General features: G+C 40.0%; 1 protein-coding gene across 10 annotated transcripts in view; it reads left to right on the forward strand.

Moving 5' to 3' along the window:
• Kidins220 (kinase D interacting substrate 220) overlaps positions 1-15,502 on the forward strand; it is a 95,480-nt gene that overhangs the window by 51,758 nt on the left and 28,220 nt on the right. For all 10 annotated transcript variants that reach the window (XM_057779594.1, XM_057779576.1, XM_057779568.1 and 7 more), the window contains exon 23: positions 14,350-14,528. In XM_057779594.1, coding sequence (XP_057635577.1) covers positions 14,350-14,528 — 179 coding nt within the window. The remainder of the gene's footprint in view (positions 1-14,349; positions 14,529-15,502) is intronic.

The following is a 15,502-nucleotide window of genomic DNA, read 5'->3' on the forward strand; positions in this document are numbered from 1 at the left end:
TAAGAATGCCATAGCGATCACCCCACTTGTCTGGTACTCGTTTTCTATGCTAATCAGGCTTTCCAGGCTGTGACTATAGCTTATGAGAGACAGCATGCATTTAGCTCATGATTTCAAAGGTCTGTCATGGTGGGGAGAGCCTGGGCGAGCAGAGCTGCTCTCTTTGGGGCAGCTAAGGGACAGAGAAAGATTGCCTGTGCTTTGCTTGAAACTTAAAGTTTGCATTACAGATCCCACCATCAGAACCTCATAGGTAGTTCCGAAATCTTTTCATTTTGAAATTAAAATATGTCTTGTAGACAATAGTGAATACTTAACATGTAGTTTAGAGATAATAGCAATTATTGTATCCTTTTATGAAAAACAGAATATTGTGTAAGAATTATTTTTGGAGGGAAAAGTAGGTTTTTAATCATATAATGGATATAAATTGGAGTGAATTTTTCTAGGGGAATATTTTTGATCACATCAATATAGAATAATGCATATTAAAGTAAAATGAGGCTATGCCAATCTTCTGTGATTAAACAGCCTATTGCTTTACACCTCAGACCTGGATGGTCCTGCCATCTGAGGGTGGACTGGTCAGAGTGACTGACTCTGAGATGCTCTTCTTTTTTAAGAAATAAATATATCTGTAAATACAGAGAATGTTTGCAGTCAGCCAACAAAGAGAGAAAGAGTATAGAAAGCAATCTGAAAACTCATAAAGGCTTTTACTTGAAATAATTAAATAAAATAATTTATAATGAAGAACTGTAGGAAGACAGTTTGATCAACGTATTGGAGACCCATCTATTGGAACATGCTCTAACAATTTAGTGTCTGTTCCTACTTACCCGTAGCTGAGCTCTTCGGTGCTTGTCATTTGAATAATAAAAAGTCCTACTTACAGCTGACAGAAAGCAGCAGTGTATAATTAATATTTATTTATTTTATTAAAGAAATTTGATTTGGTAAAACAATCAGAAAATAGTATTTTTAATGCTAGTAGTAAAATTTTTTTTTTTAACCGTAAAAAGCCTCATTTATTTTTATGCGGTCTGATGACACATCTGCTTGCTTTATTCAGCTGAAAAAGAAAATGTTGGTTCTTGGTGTTTTGTAAAATTGCTTTGTTAAATTATTTTCTAAATTGTTCAACTTTTAACAAATGACATTTGATACTTACACTGGAAAGCAATTTCAGCTAATTAAGTAGATCCCTCTCTAAATCATTGGAACATTAAGATGACATACTGTTCATTCAAGATTATTTTAATTGGTACAATTATTGTAATTTTCTTGCAATTATGTGTTGAGCTAAAAGCTTTTTGTCTAGATCATTTGAGGGTTTTTTTGTTAACATACATTTAGTAAGAAGAAAGAGAGTTAAATAAAAACTGTAGATAAAGATTTTTCTGTCTACATTCTATTGCAGCATTTTAGACAATCATTGAAATATTTTAGTATAAAAGTTTATTTCTGGTATTTTAGGCACTTAAAGCAATGATGGAGGCTTTTAAAAGATCAATTTAAGTAGTTTTCATGAAGATAATGTCCTAAATTCCTGTTTTGACACTACTCAAGCAGTATTTTACTCAAGAAGATATAGTCAGAAGAACTTCTGTAAGAGGTGGTATCGTTTTTGTAGTCATGGATTTTAAAGGTGAGCTGAGTAGATTCTGAGGGAGTTTCAGGATAATGGTCATTCTTGTCTCATAGAAACAGCTGTTTGCTGAGTGACCTTGGACATTAACATGCAGTCTTTATGGATCTATCTGATATCTTTAATTATTTAGTCATATTTTAGCAAACATCATGTCTTATATTCCTTTTTGCTATTAACCAAAGCTTTCAAAGTTGGAATTGATTGCATCTAAGCATTTCTAGTTCTCTCAGAGCCCTCCAGTCTCATTCATGTTTCCTTCATTTCCGTTTCCACCTGTCATCACTTGGGTGAATTTGCAAGTCTTTTTTCTTTACATGTGATTGTCATTAAATTATGACTTTGAGTAGCAAAGTCCCCCTTGTTATACGAAATATGACGTTTGTACTGACACTATCTTAAATTGAAAATGCTAGGAATATCTATTCAAAACATTGTTTCATGGATGCCATTAAGATGTTTTTTATAGCTTTAAATCTTAATAAGATTCTATATTTTTGATATGGTATGACTTCTTGGAGATTTTGATGTTGCCATCATTCAGAATTCATATCTTATGTACAATTATTTCTATAAGCATATGCCATGTATATTGCCAACACACACTTGCTTAGAATCCAAAGTTAAATATATAGTGTCTTTGTTTGTGAAAGAGATCAATCTAGTATTTGCAAAATTCACCTGATAATTTTTCCATATAAGAGAGAAAACTAAGTTGGCTTGCATTGGAATAACAATTCTGTGGCTATAACAGAAGTTATACTTTAGATAAAATAAGTAATGTCAATAAGGTGGTAATTTAATATGAAAAGTGAGCCTGCAAACTGTATGATGAGGTAGAATGCTGACAGTGGTACATGAATTTCTGATTTTATATTGCTCATTTGTATTCTTGATAGAAGGTGATTGGTAAATCCAGATTCTTTTGGAGAAGGAGGAGGTTGAGACACGGTTTCTCTGTATAGTCCTGGCTCTCCTGGAACTAGCTGGATCAGAGATACAGGCCACCATGCTCAACTAGCTTTTTGTTTTATACATTTGTTTTGGTTCAGTGAGGGTATGAGGTGGGCACCGTGTGAACCCCCAGAACCTTCTGAGTGGGGAGCATGCTCAGGCCCTGGGTACACCTTGTTCCTTTATGACCCAAGCTTTCTTGACTTACTTGGCTTTGACTTTGTTTTGTTTTATATTTCCTTGGTTTTGTTTTTGTTCTTCTTTTTGAGACAGAGTTTCCTCTGTGTATCTCTGACTGTCCTGGAATTCACTCTGTAGAGCAGGCTGCCTTTAAGCTAGGAGATCTGCCTGTCTCTGCCTCGGACTCCTGAGTGCTGGGATTAAAGGCGTGCACCTCCACTGCCCAGTTGTTAAATTCAGATTCTTAATGATAGATAAAAGTGAAGGGCAGAATTTTTAAAAGATGCATTTGTTTTTGTTTTATGTATATAGGTGTTTTGCCTGAATGTATGTCTGTGCAATACATGTATGCAGTGCCCGCAGAAGCCAGAATACCCGGGACTGGAATTACATTTGGTTGAGAACAACCTGGGTTGCTGGGAACCAAACCCAGGTTCTCTGCAGGAGTAGCCAATGTTCTTGCTGAACTCTCTCCAGCCTGGCAGATTTTTTAAAAACTGAAGGAGATTAACTAGGCAGATTGGACCCTTCTTGAATTTTTTCTGTTTTGTTTCTGATTTGATTTGTTATTGCTACCAGGCTTGTAGCCAGTCCAAGGGTGTGAGAAAAATTACTAAAAAAAACCAAAAAACAAACAAAACTTAAAGTTCATTGTTTTTCAGAAAGTTGTTCATTGTTTTGTTTTCTTCTGAGACAAGGTCTCACCTGGCTGGCCTTGAACTCACAGAGAACTGCCTGCTGGGAAATAGTTCATGAAAGCCAGGTAGGGACACACTACTGTAGAATACCGCTGGCAGAGATCTCTGTTGCAGGGAGTCCTACACATGAGCAGAGTGCAAACTGATTAGCAACAATCCGATGGAGAGGATGAAGTGAGGAGAAGTGCCGGCTGTGGGTGGGTATGACAGTCCTCATTGAGAGGACAGCTGCCAAAGATAGCCAAGTAGACTCCAGGAGGTTGGAGGATCTCTGTTACTGCTAGCCAGGTAGTAGAACAGCTAATGGAGTAATTATTGAATTTGATTTTATGGACTTTGGGTGCCAAAGAGACAGCTTAGTGGTTGAGAGCACCTACTGCTCTTCCAGAGTACCTGGGCTCCTGCATTTTGGGAGTCTTATAACCATCTGTAGTGCCAGTTCCAGGAGACCCAGCGCCCCCTTCTGGCCTTTCCTGACATCAGGCACACAAGTGATATACAGATAAAATGTGCAGGCAAAACATCCATCCACATAAAAACAAATGAACAAACAAATAAATGAATAAAATTTTAAGAAGTCATAGGCTTTGAGGAACACAGTGGACCCTAAAGCTAAGGGAAAATAACTGGCCAAAATTCTCTGTAGGCCTCGGGTTTGTATTGGAGTTCAAACATTGTCAGCATGCCTCTCCAGCCGTTCTGCTTTCTCATTTGACCTTACACTTTCCTACCTGCTCTTTTTCTGCTCCCCCTCCTCATTCTTCTGGTCTTGTAAATGTGGCTAATGTGGGAAGCCTGTTCTACAACATCCCCACCCATTTCAGGCTCTTTATGTTCCTTCACAGGCACTGCATGGGATTCTGGCACTGAAGTTTGCTTTCCTCTTCTTCAGTATTCATTTTCTCTTTATGACGATAAACTCCACAGATTACAACTTCTTTACACATTAATGAATCATTTTCACATACAAGGTACAGAGTAGGCTGGTGTGTTTCCAAAAGAGTGGGGAAATCTGATGATGCACTTGGATTGAGGAAGGCGCAGGTTCCTGGAGGTATCAGAGATCCAGCAAAGTCTTACTTTATCTTAAGGCTGGGACCCTCCAGATGCTCCATTGGTTCTGAATGCAGGGCACTGCTTCTTTCGTTGTTAGGAAGGTGGACCCTGTGCCAGGCTTACTGTAAGTGTGAAGCCCGTCATGGCTGCTGACTACATACTTCATCTGCAATTCGGTGGCTTCTCCCTTTTGGCACGGGGCACTGAAATCACAGCAGCATTTCTGTAGCCTGTGACCAAGTTTACGTTTCTAGGCTCTTATGTTTGTGAGCCTTTGGCGAAGCTGTGGGCGGTAGACTTTTTGCACCTCACACTTTGAGTCTTTCCTAATACAAGTCTCTTCTTACAGCTAATCACCACTGTCCCTTTAAAGTCAGGTATGGCACATGTTTGTAATCCCAGCACTCAGGAGGCAAAGGCAGGAGGATTGCTGTGAGTTCAAGGCCAGCCTGGACTACTTAGCAGGACTGTATGACTTAGGTGACTTCATTTGTTATGCTAATCATTTTGAGTCTATTAGGCCATTAACAGTTATTCACAGACATGCACTGGATGTGCCCTAAGGAAAGCACCACCTACTGTAGTGTCTGAGTTACTTTCGGGAGGTGCCACACAGTGGACTGGGCACTTTGCCCAGCATCCCATGCTGAGCTCTGCATAACCATGGAAAGCAGAGAGCAGGAGTTACAAACCCTGAGCCGCATCTGGAGTTTCTCCAGCCTGTTTGCGGACAGTCTTCTGTAAATAAACAGATGAAATATCACTACAGTAGAGAACTAAGAAATAATCATAAATGCTCCAGAGTCTTGTTAATGTTAATAATGTTATCATGAAACAGGGACATACTAACCAAGACTCCTGGGTACAAATGGGAAAGCCAGTTTCTCTGAAATATGCTTTAGTTGTACAAAATAATTTATGTCAGGTTTACAATTTATCTTGCAGTATGGGAAAATTATGTCATTATGCATTTTAAAGAACTCTGATTATTGAAGGTCCCATGTTTACTAGAGGGCTTAAGATATATATTTTTAAATCAAATAAACTTTAAGACAAGAAAACTAAAACAAAACAAAACAAAAAACAAAACCAGTATACAGTAACAGTGTTGGCTCCTTTCCTTGCCGAAGGAAAGTGGCTAATGGAAGCATCCTGCAGTATTCAGGAAGTCCACAAGATGGTGCTATCTCACTGGAAACTTTATTAGCATGTCTGGCCATAAGACAAAGTGAACTCCTTTTTACTTTCCCCTTTCCATAGCAGGGGAACGATAGTGTAATGAAAGGTTGAATTTCAAGTCATTTCGTTAATTCATTCCTGTGTGTGAGTGCCATGTAGAGGCCAAGTTAACTTTGGGTGCTTAGTTTAGTGCTCAGGTTTAGTCTGCTGTGAATTTTGCCTCTTACCTCTTAATTGAAACCATCTCATTATCTTAGATTACAATTTGGTCACCTCTGCTGCTGTCGTCTGCTCACTCCCAAGCCAGCATTGTGCAATACAGTGACATCAATACTGTGAGACCCTAAATAAAACAGCTCATAGAAACTAATTTATTCCAATAAATCTGAATATGTTTGAATATTTGAAAATATTTGAATATTTTAAGCAAGTTAATTAGAATTTTTTTGAGGAATCTATGGAAGTGAAGAATTATATATAAGGATTAGAGACTCGGGTTCATTTAAGCATCTCTAGTTAGTTTTATAGCATAACAAGAAAATCCTTCATTGAGAATAGATGAAAATGTCACCAGTTTTTAAACTTCCTTTGTGATGACAATGTAGTGTTGAATGTGGTAATTATTGAAGCTCGGCCCTGCTTCTCTAACACAACCCTGCCACTTGGGCCACGGCTTTTAATCTGACTGCTACACTCATGCACTAGGTGGTGTATAGGTTGTGGTAGAGAGTACTTTCTTGTCTAATTTTGTGAACAGGAAGCGGCTTAGATTTTAAACAGTGAAAGAATAGACTTGTGTGTGTGAGGCAGAGGAGATGGTTTGTCCCGGAGTCTGCTCATAGCTGAGACTGCTGACTGCTCTAAAGGCTGCTAAAGGGGCCTGGGGGAATGGAGCCAATAAATGAGGAGGACAAAAGTCTCATGCAGTAGCCAACTGTCTTCAAAGCCTCAGACAGTTTATACTCTGAGGGTTAAGAAGAGTCACGTGAGTGAAGCATCCAATCACAAAAGCAAACTGCATGTGGTGGGCAAGCCGCACATGGCAAAACATGTTTTTCCATAGAGGCATATACACAAATATGATAGCCAGTTGTAATGAATAATCTGAAGTAAACTCACTCCTATCTGCTACCTTGGAGGAGCTCAAAAGCACAGTTCAAGAACAATTCTGTGTTTTTGAAGAAACGGAGGTCACCAGATTCTTGTCTTGGTTTCTTGGAGGTTTCCCATAAGCACTCAGAATTCTCCTACGACTCCATTCTTGGACCGTCTTTCTTCAGAACTCCAGTACAAAGTCAGGATGGTTTGTGAGCAGACCTGCTCTGCTGCGTTCTAGAACAAGTATAATACATAGCAGAATTCTTCTAGATTAGTTTTTCCATTTTAAAAAAATGTAAAAATTTGCTGGGAATGGTGGTTATAGACCTTTAATCCCAGCACTCAGGAGGCAGAGGTAGGCAGGATATCTGTGAGTTTGAGGCCAGCCTGGTCCAGGTCAGTCGGGGCTACATAGAGAGACCCTGCCTCACGAAACAAGTAGACGACAAACTCTAGAACTGAAGGTCCATACCTGGAATGTAGCAGGGCAGGGCTGTGCTGGACATCCGGTTATTCAGCAGCAGCAGCCGAGACAAAGCTGGCACTTTGAGATGGGGGAGTTGCCACACTGGAGGAAAGGGCTGAGGAAAAAGCATTTTGGAACTACTTTCACATAGGCAGGCTACAGAAGAGGTGTGTTTCTCTTAGAAGTGGTACCTGCACGTGCGTCACACACTTAAAAGACTAGAGAAGTGGCTTCGGCCTTTGCTAGATGATAAGATAATCAGGCATTGCACTCCTCTGCAATGAAGTGTATATCACGTGTCACCTGGGAAGCAGTCAGGTTGTTTTACCTTAGTAAATGTTCTGTGCCGGTTGCCTTATACTGGCTGCAGTGTTCATAGTAAGAAGTGGTATTTGAGGGGCTGGAGAGAAGGATGGCTCAGTGGCTAAGAGCATTTGCTCCTCTTGCAGAGGACCCGGGTTTGGTTCCCAACATGGTGGTTCACAACCACCCATGATTCCAATTCCAGGAGATCCGATGACCTCTTCTGACATTGTGCACCAAGTTTGCATGTAATGCACATATATCTGTGCAGGCAAAACATTCATACACATAAAAAATTAAATAAAAATAATTTAAAAGGTACAGTATTTGGTTGGAATAGTAAATCATTTCTAGTGCACCAATTGAATATATATATCAATTATGATAATGTAAAAATATCCTTTCCTTCTTTTCTTACGTTCAGATATATGTAATGATATAATATAAATATGAATGACTTATATGAAAAATTTCTCAAGTAGTTCTATTAAAGATAATTGCTCATTGGTGGGAAATCATTATTTTTGATTTTGGGTTTCACTTATATTTTTTTGGAGGTGAATTGCTAAAGACACGTTCCAATAGTTCAGGCTAGGAGCAGAGCGAGGTAACATAGGCTTCATTTGTTTACCTGGCCACCTTATGTCAATTATGTTTTATTAAAAACTTTGGTTATAGGTAATAAATTGAGGTAATTATTTTCGTGGTCAGGCTTACTAAATTCATTGTAATTGCCACTTTATAGTACTTCATAATTTTCCAGAAATTTTACAGTTAGATAGGACGAGTTGTAGTGGCTTCTTCTTTCAGATGTGGACACAGGTTCTGGCAGGTTGACCTGTCCCACATCACTAGCGATAAGGGGATGTGAGTTTAAGTAAGAATTCAGGGTCAGAAGCCTCTAGAGACCACACCATGTCCTAAAGTTGGCTGTACTGCTGCCTAACCTCAAATAATGTCAGGCCGCTGAAGTGTGGTCACGGCATACTGAAGAAAAGAGTGTAAGCTTAGTTATTCATACTGGTAGAGGTGGAAAATTAAGTGGTTAGGGTAAATCTCACATGGTTACATTTGTTGAATTTATGATATAATAAAGAGTACATCAGAAGAACTTTTATTTTTTTTTCAGAAAAGAATATTGACAAACTTTATTAAATGTTAAAAGAAAGTGGCACATTACCACCACCCTTACAGAAGTAATAAAGACTGCAAAATTCAATTGATGACTTAAAATCTTTCTTTTTTAGACATATATTTTATTTATTCTTTGAGAATTTCATGCCTACAACTTTTATCATTTTCATATCCCAATCCCTTTTCAACTCCTCTCAGATATCTCCCGTTTCCCCTCCCAACTTCAGGTTGTTAATCTAATTAGTGCTACCTTTTTGTGTAGCACTAATTTTGATTGTGGGGCTGTCCACTTGAACATGGTCAGTTAGAGAACATATACCTAATGAAAACTGACTTTTCCTCCCTAGGTACCTTTTCTTGAGAAAACAGACAGACAAATAAACAAAACTTAAAACTATTAACAAAGGTACTCCTTAAGTATAGTAAAGGCTCTGAGCACCTTTACCCCTAAGTCAGAATTAAAGCAATAATGCCTACTCCTGTGGAGAGAATTTTTTGTTCCTCCAAAATTCACATATTGTAGCCCAACGCTGGTGTTTGGAATTAGACATTTGAGACATTGAGAGGTAAATACAGTTAGATAAGGCAGTTTGTGTAGAGTTCTTCTCATTGGGTTAGTGCCCTTGCAAGAGGAGACTAGAGAGCCACTGTTTCCATGTGAGAACAGAACAAAGCGTCTCTCCAAGACTGTTCTCTGCAAACCAAGAAGAAGGCCTGTGCTCCTAAACTCCTCATCTGGTACCTGTGTACCCCTAAACTCCCCATCTGGTACCTGTGTACCCCTAAACTTCCCATCTGGTACCTGTGTACCCCTAAATTCCCTATCTGGCTCCTGTGAATCCCTAAACTCCCCATCTGGTACCCGTGTACCCCTAAACTTCCCATCTGGCACCTGTGGATCCCCAGACTCCCCATCTGGCATCTGATCTCACCATCTTTAAGGTGTAGAACTGTGTTATGTTAATGTTTGCTGTTCAAGCCTCTCAGTTCGAGGCATTTGGTTCTAACTGCTCAAGCTAAGATGTTCCCTCCCTCCCTCCCTCCCTCCCTCCCTCCCTCCCTCCCTCCCTCCCTCCCTCCCTCCCTCCCTCCCTCCCTCCCTCCCTCCCTCCCTCCCTCTCTCTCTCTCTCTCTCTCTCTCTCTCTCTCTCTCTCTCTCTCATGCAACATTCTAGCCAGGGTGACTAGACAAGAAAAATAGAAGGACCCAAGTCATATAGGAATTAATAAAACCATCTCTAATTACACTAATCACTCTAATTGCTATGATCCTGTATAGGGAGTATCCCGAAGAATCTACAGGAGAGCTTCTAGAACTAATAAATCTAGCAGTTTGCAGAATGTAGATTGACACAAAGATCACTTATGTTTCTGTCCTCATTCTGTGGATAATCTGAAAGGAAATTAAATGTTTGATTTAACCAAGCCAGTTAAAGACATGTTCATTGAAAACCACAACACTGCTAAAAGAAATGAAGGAAGATAAAATAAGTGGGAGGACTCAGTGTGCGCAAACTGGGAAGTTAACTAACTAGGATAGTGGGGGCTGCCTGAAGTTCCTTTCGGAGCTGATGCAAAAGTCTTTCCGAATCCCTGTAACCTTCATTTGCAGAAGAAGAGTAGAGTCCAAAGGCCCATACTTTTCCGACTTTAAAACTCACAGCACAGCACCGGTGCCAATAGAATAGCAGTGACACAGAGAGCTCACTGGGCAGCCGGGGGATGGAGGGTAAGCCCAGACAACTGAGGCTGGCGAGGTGTGGGCGAGTAGAGAACGTACGTCCTCTCAACAAATGGCTCTTAGACAGTAGGTGCCCATGTGCTGGAAAAGAGCGGGCCTGGACCCTTTCCTCACACCACACATGAAAAGTAACTCAATATGCTCTGCCTAGTCTTTCTCAAGCACAAAATTGTGTTATCAGAAGGGGTAAAACTTAACTTTTATTCAAAAAGGATAGAGTTAGTGGGAATAATGTGTGTGTGTGCGTGCGCGTGCACATTTTCTATTTGCTTGACAAGTATTTATCAAGCAACTGTGCTATGACAGTATTCTATGCTAGGCACTAGAGATATACTAGTGATTAAAACCAAACTTGCTCGCAGCTTCGATGGAATGACAGTCTGTGGGGGCGAGGTGGGGAGTAAGAAATTTCAGGAGATAATTCCTTTAAGAGATGCCCACGTGACGTGTACATGTGACACGGAGTGACTAGGATTTTGGTTGTTGTTCCACAGAAAATAGCTGTCATAAAAATGAGGTTTGTGAGACCAGAGTGATGGCTCAGCATTTAAGGACACTTGCTGATCTTCAGAGGACTGAGTGTGGTCCCTAGTATCTGTGTGGCAGTTCACAAACTTCTCTTACTCTAGTTCTAGGAAATCCAAAGCTTCTGGCCTCCATGAGTTTCATATAGCCACATCAGGCACACATACCTATTTATAACTTAAAATTATTATTATTATTATTTGGATTTTTCGAGACAGGGTTTCTCCATGGCTTTTTGGTTCCTGTCCTGGAACTAGCTCTTCTAGACCAGGCTGGCCTCGAACTCACAGAGATCCGCCTGCCTCTGCCTCCCGAGTGCTGGGATTAAAGGCGTGTGCCACCACCGCCCGGCTTAAAATTATTTTTAAAATGAATTGTGTTGTGGTATCTTTTGTTGTTGATTCTAGCAATACAGTTATTGTTTTTCCCTTCATTGCTAGTGATTGAACCTGGGACCATGTGGTTGCTAAGGAAACACCCTTCCACTAAGACGCACCCCAACACCAACTATCCTGGTTTTGGCTGTGTGTCAATATGATGGTCTTCTGGAAGTTAGATCTGTCTCCAGTGTAATACAGTTCCAAGGCAGGCAAGAGTTTAGAAAGACTATTAGGTTGCCTGGCTTGCACAAGCCGTGGGTCTGATCATTGTTGAATGAGAATTGGGGATAGTAAATCTTAATTTAAATCCCTTATTAAATAATTACATTATTATATAGCTTCAGAAAAAATATGGTATCTTCTTTGTAAGTTTTATATTCTAGATCTGCTTATACTTTAAGATAGAAAATTTTCCATATAGTTTTGGTCCTTTGAATGGAAGTGACATGAAAGGCTGTTGTAATTTCTGCTGAGTAATTAATATGTATCTTCTATAAAGTAGTGTCATTTATAATCAAAATGCTTTAACTTACATGGGTGTTGGCATTAACAAGTGCTGTTCCATTAGTGGCGTCAAAAGAAACTACATTTAAACTTCCTGGGAGCTCGTTGATGCCTGAGATTATAAAAAAGCTTTCTGTGGGCCATTTAACTGCTGGCAACTTTAGTTCACATGATTCATAGTGCTGAAAATTTAAATTCACTCTTAATTGAAAAGTGAAGTTATTTAAATTCTTTAAATGCTAACCTTTGGAAAAAATATCTGAAAAATAAAGGCCCATATGATTTTGATGGCCCACTGCCAAAAGATTATCATTTACATAAACGTCTCTTTTAACAGAAGGGCTTAATGCGTTGAGCTCAGAAGGTTAGAATAGAGACTTCAATCTGGAAAGCGGCAGTAGCCGTTGGCTTGTGAACAGCAGCATTGTTCACCACGCTGAGAACACTGTTCGCATTCAGGCTGAAAGCAGCGCTGGCATTAGGATTCGGTTAATTTGTTTCATGTGACTTGTCAGCTGTGTGTTTTTATCTAAATCTTCCTGGCCTCTCTTCTTTTTTGTGTGTAAAACTCTTAGAATAAATGAACTACCTTTTTAACTGTTTCATTTCTGATATTTTTCCACCTTTGTAAATGATACCATGTCATCATTTTCTAGGTTTTTATTACATGTTAAATGTATTCAATAATCTGTTTGAGTGCGGTTTTACTTTACTAAAAGTAACCTCACCTTAGAGAGCTTTCTGTTTTGTCCGTGTGTGAGTGTGTAGCAGTACTTTGTGAAATCCACAAGACAAAATTGCTTGCCTTGTCTTCTCACCAGAGCCCCGTTCTTTCTTCGTTTGCTAATTTTGTTCTCTGGATTTTCCCTCGAATGACTTTTAATATCTGGCTACCAGCCAAGTACTGGGTCTTAGCAATAAAGTGCTGATCCCATAGAAAAGATGCAGCTGTTGCTAATCTTAGAGTAGGGTTCCATCTCACTTGGGAGGATCAGAAAATGTCCTCTCCCCTAAAGTGGAGCCTCGTGCAACCCAGGAGCACATACTCTTGAGTAATTGGCAAGTGCTTTGAAGAGAGTGAGCGCCAGGACTTTGAAAGAGCTTCAGGAGGCTTTTAGCATAAGTAAACCCCTGTGCTGAAGCTGTCCAATTTCATGTTTGGAATTTCTGTGTATCCATGAAATTGTTCCCACCGTCAGAAAGGTGACTATGCTGGTCACCTAGTCAGGCCTCTTCCTGGTTCTTTGTAATCCTAAACTTCACAGGGACTGGGATTGGCTCTTGCACATTGACTGGACTCTTTATTTATTATGAGATTTGTATGTCAATATAGTTCATCCCTTTTTGTTGCTGTGCTGTATTCTATGGTATGGACCTTCCTCTACTTCTGTGCCCCCTCATCAGTTAGTGGACACCGTGGTTACTGCCAGTTTTCTTGTCTAACTGTTTGAACATATCCGTTCCTTTTCTCTGGTACATCTTCTTATGCACCTCAGATCTGCTTACTACATGACATTTAGCTGGGAGGTGTACCATACAGAATTTGAACATTTGGCCATTTTTCTTCTTTCAAAAAAATTTCTTATTGATCATTGTAATAGTATCTATTAACGGTTTTTAACAACTAAAATTCACTTACTTTTACATTTGAGAATTTCTGCTTATCCAGAATTGTTGATTGTTTAATTACGAAAAAATGTAAGAGTTCATTATCAGTTACTATATTTAATCAACTAAGCCTTATTCTTTCTAGACTACCTTCTGTGTTTTTTTTATCATACCTATGTTTATACAATAAGCATACATTGCTTTCACAATAGAAAATAACTTTTTATAGAGGAGAAAATAACCTGTGCTAACACTTTTCTGGTTTGTGTGATTTATTTTAAAAGGTCCCCCTGTAGCCGGGCGGTGGTGGCGCACGCCTTTAATCCCAGCACTTGGGAGGCAGAGGCAGGCGGATCTCTGGGAGTTCGAGACCAGCCTGGTCTACAAGAGCTAGTTCCAGGACAGGCTCCAAAACCACAGAGAAACCTTGTCTCGAAAAAACCAAAAAAAAAAAAAAAAAAAAAAAGGTCTCCCCCGCGAAAGAAGAGCTATGGTGTCACATTGAACAGCCCAAGTCTCAGGACCAGCCTCTCCTCTGCTGTGTGACACGGGTGGCTGTTAGCTCCCACCTGTGCATTTGTCCCCATCTCAGTGAGAGAGAGCAGCTGACTGTAGGGCAGTTGGTGTACATGTCCCTTTGCCTACTTGTCTCTCTGCTCCATACCCTGCTCCTGTTCTGACCTTCTTCACTGTCCCCTAGCTCATTTTGGAACTATATTATTATTTTTTCTCCTTTAGCTTTATCATCTAAGATATTTTTAAATGAGAACACGGTGTCTGACATGTTCCTTGTGGACAGAAGCAGCAAGTTTAAGGATGCAGAGTCTAACTCTGGTAGCAACAATAATGGACTTTCCATTTCTTTCTTTTTGAAGAATATCAAAGAATATTCCAACAACTAAAGATGTTGAGCCACTGCTTGAAATCGATGGAGATATAAGAAATTTTGAAGTGTTTCTGTCTTCAAGGACCCCAGTTCTTGTGGCTCGCGATGTAAAGACTTTTTTGCCTTGCACCGTCAACCTGGATCCCAAACTACGGGAGATCATTGCAGGTAGGTTGTTGGGGTGCAGTTTATTTTTCACTGATGTCCTCAAAACTTTTCATGTTTCTTTTCTTTCTTTCCTTTTTTGTTTGTTGGTTTTGTTTTTATTTTTGAGGCGAGGTCTCACTATGAAGCCCCAGTTGAATTGAGTCATTGCAATTCTCCTGCCTAGGCCTCTGAAGTGCTGGGGCTGCAGGACTGTGCCACCATGCATGGCAGATTTCCTGTTCTACCTTAGCTGGCTAATTTTATCTTCTTCATGAAAAAGTAAGAAATTTGAACCAAGATGGTGTAAGGACAGGGAGTGTGGGCACCCTGGAGTGTTAAGATGTCAGCTGTTTCCTCCTATGCTCCTCCCTTGCACCAAACTCTCCCTCTGGAATGCGAGTTCCCGTTCTTTTTCACATACAGTCAGGATTTCCACTTCAGGTGCCACACGTGGTAATTGTCTCTTCGTCTGCCTCTGTATAGAGCAGAAAACAAAATCTTTACCTTCACTTTAGGTTTTCAACCTAACTTATATAAACTGGGACTTAAAAATATTAAGGGTTAATTTATTTTATGGCTCTGCTGGAGTTTGAACTCAAGGCCTTGTGTGCACAAGCAAGCACTGTGTCACTGAATATGTCCTTACCCCTTTTTACTTTTATCTTGAGGTAGGAGCTCACTAAATTGCCCAAACTGGCCCTAAACTTTTGACCTTCCTCCTTATAGCCTCCCGAACGCAGATCTACAGCCCACACTGCAGATCCGGTGTGCATTCTGACTTTAGAGCCTGTCATGCAGGTCTGGTTTGCATTCTGGCTTTAGAGAGACTGGTGTGTACTGGAGCACACACAGCTGTATTGGAATACAAAGGTTTCGTGTGATGTCACGTATCAGACCATGCTTGAGCTTTCTGGGAGTTGCTGAGGGATCAGCTTCAATTAGTCTTGTCGAGTGAAATAGCGTCACAAATGGACGCTATATCCTTGCACATGTGT

This window comes from Chionomys nivalis, chromosome 1 (genome assembly GCF_950005125.1).
Source record: "Chionomys nivalis chromosome 1, mChiNiv1.1, whole genome shotgun sequence".
Taxonomy (NCBI): domain Eukaryota; kingdom Metazoa; phylum Chordata; class Mammalia; order Rodentia; family Cricetidae; genus Chionomys; species Chionomys nivalis.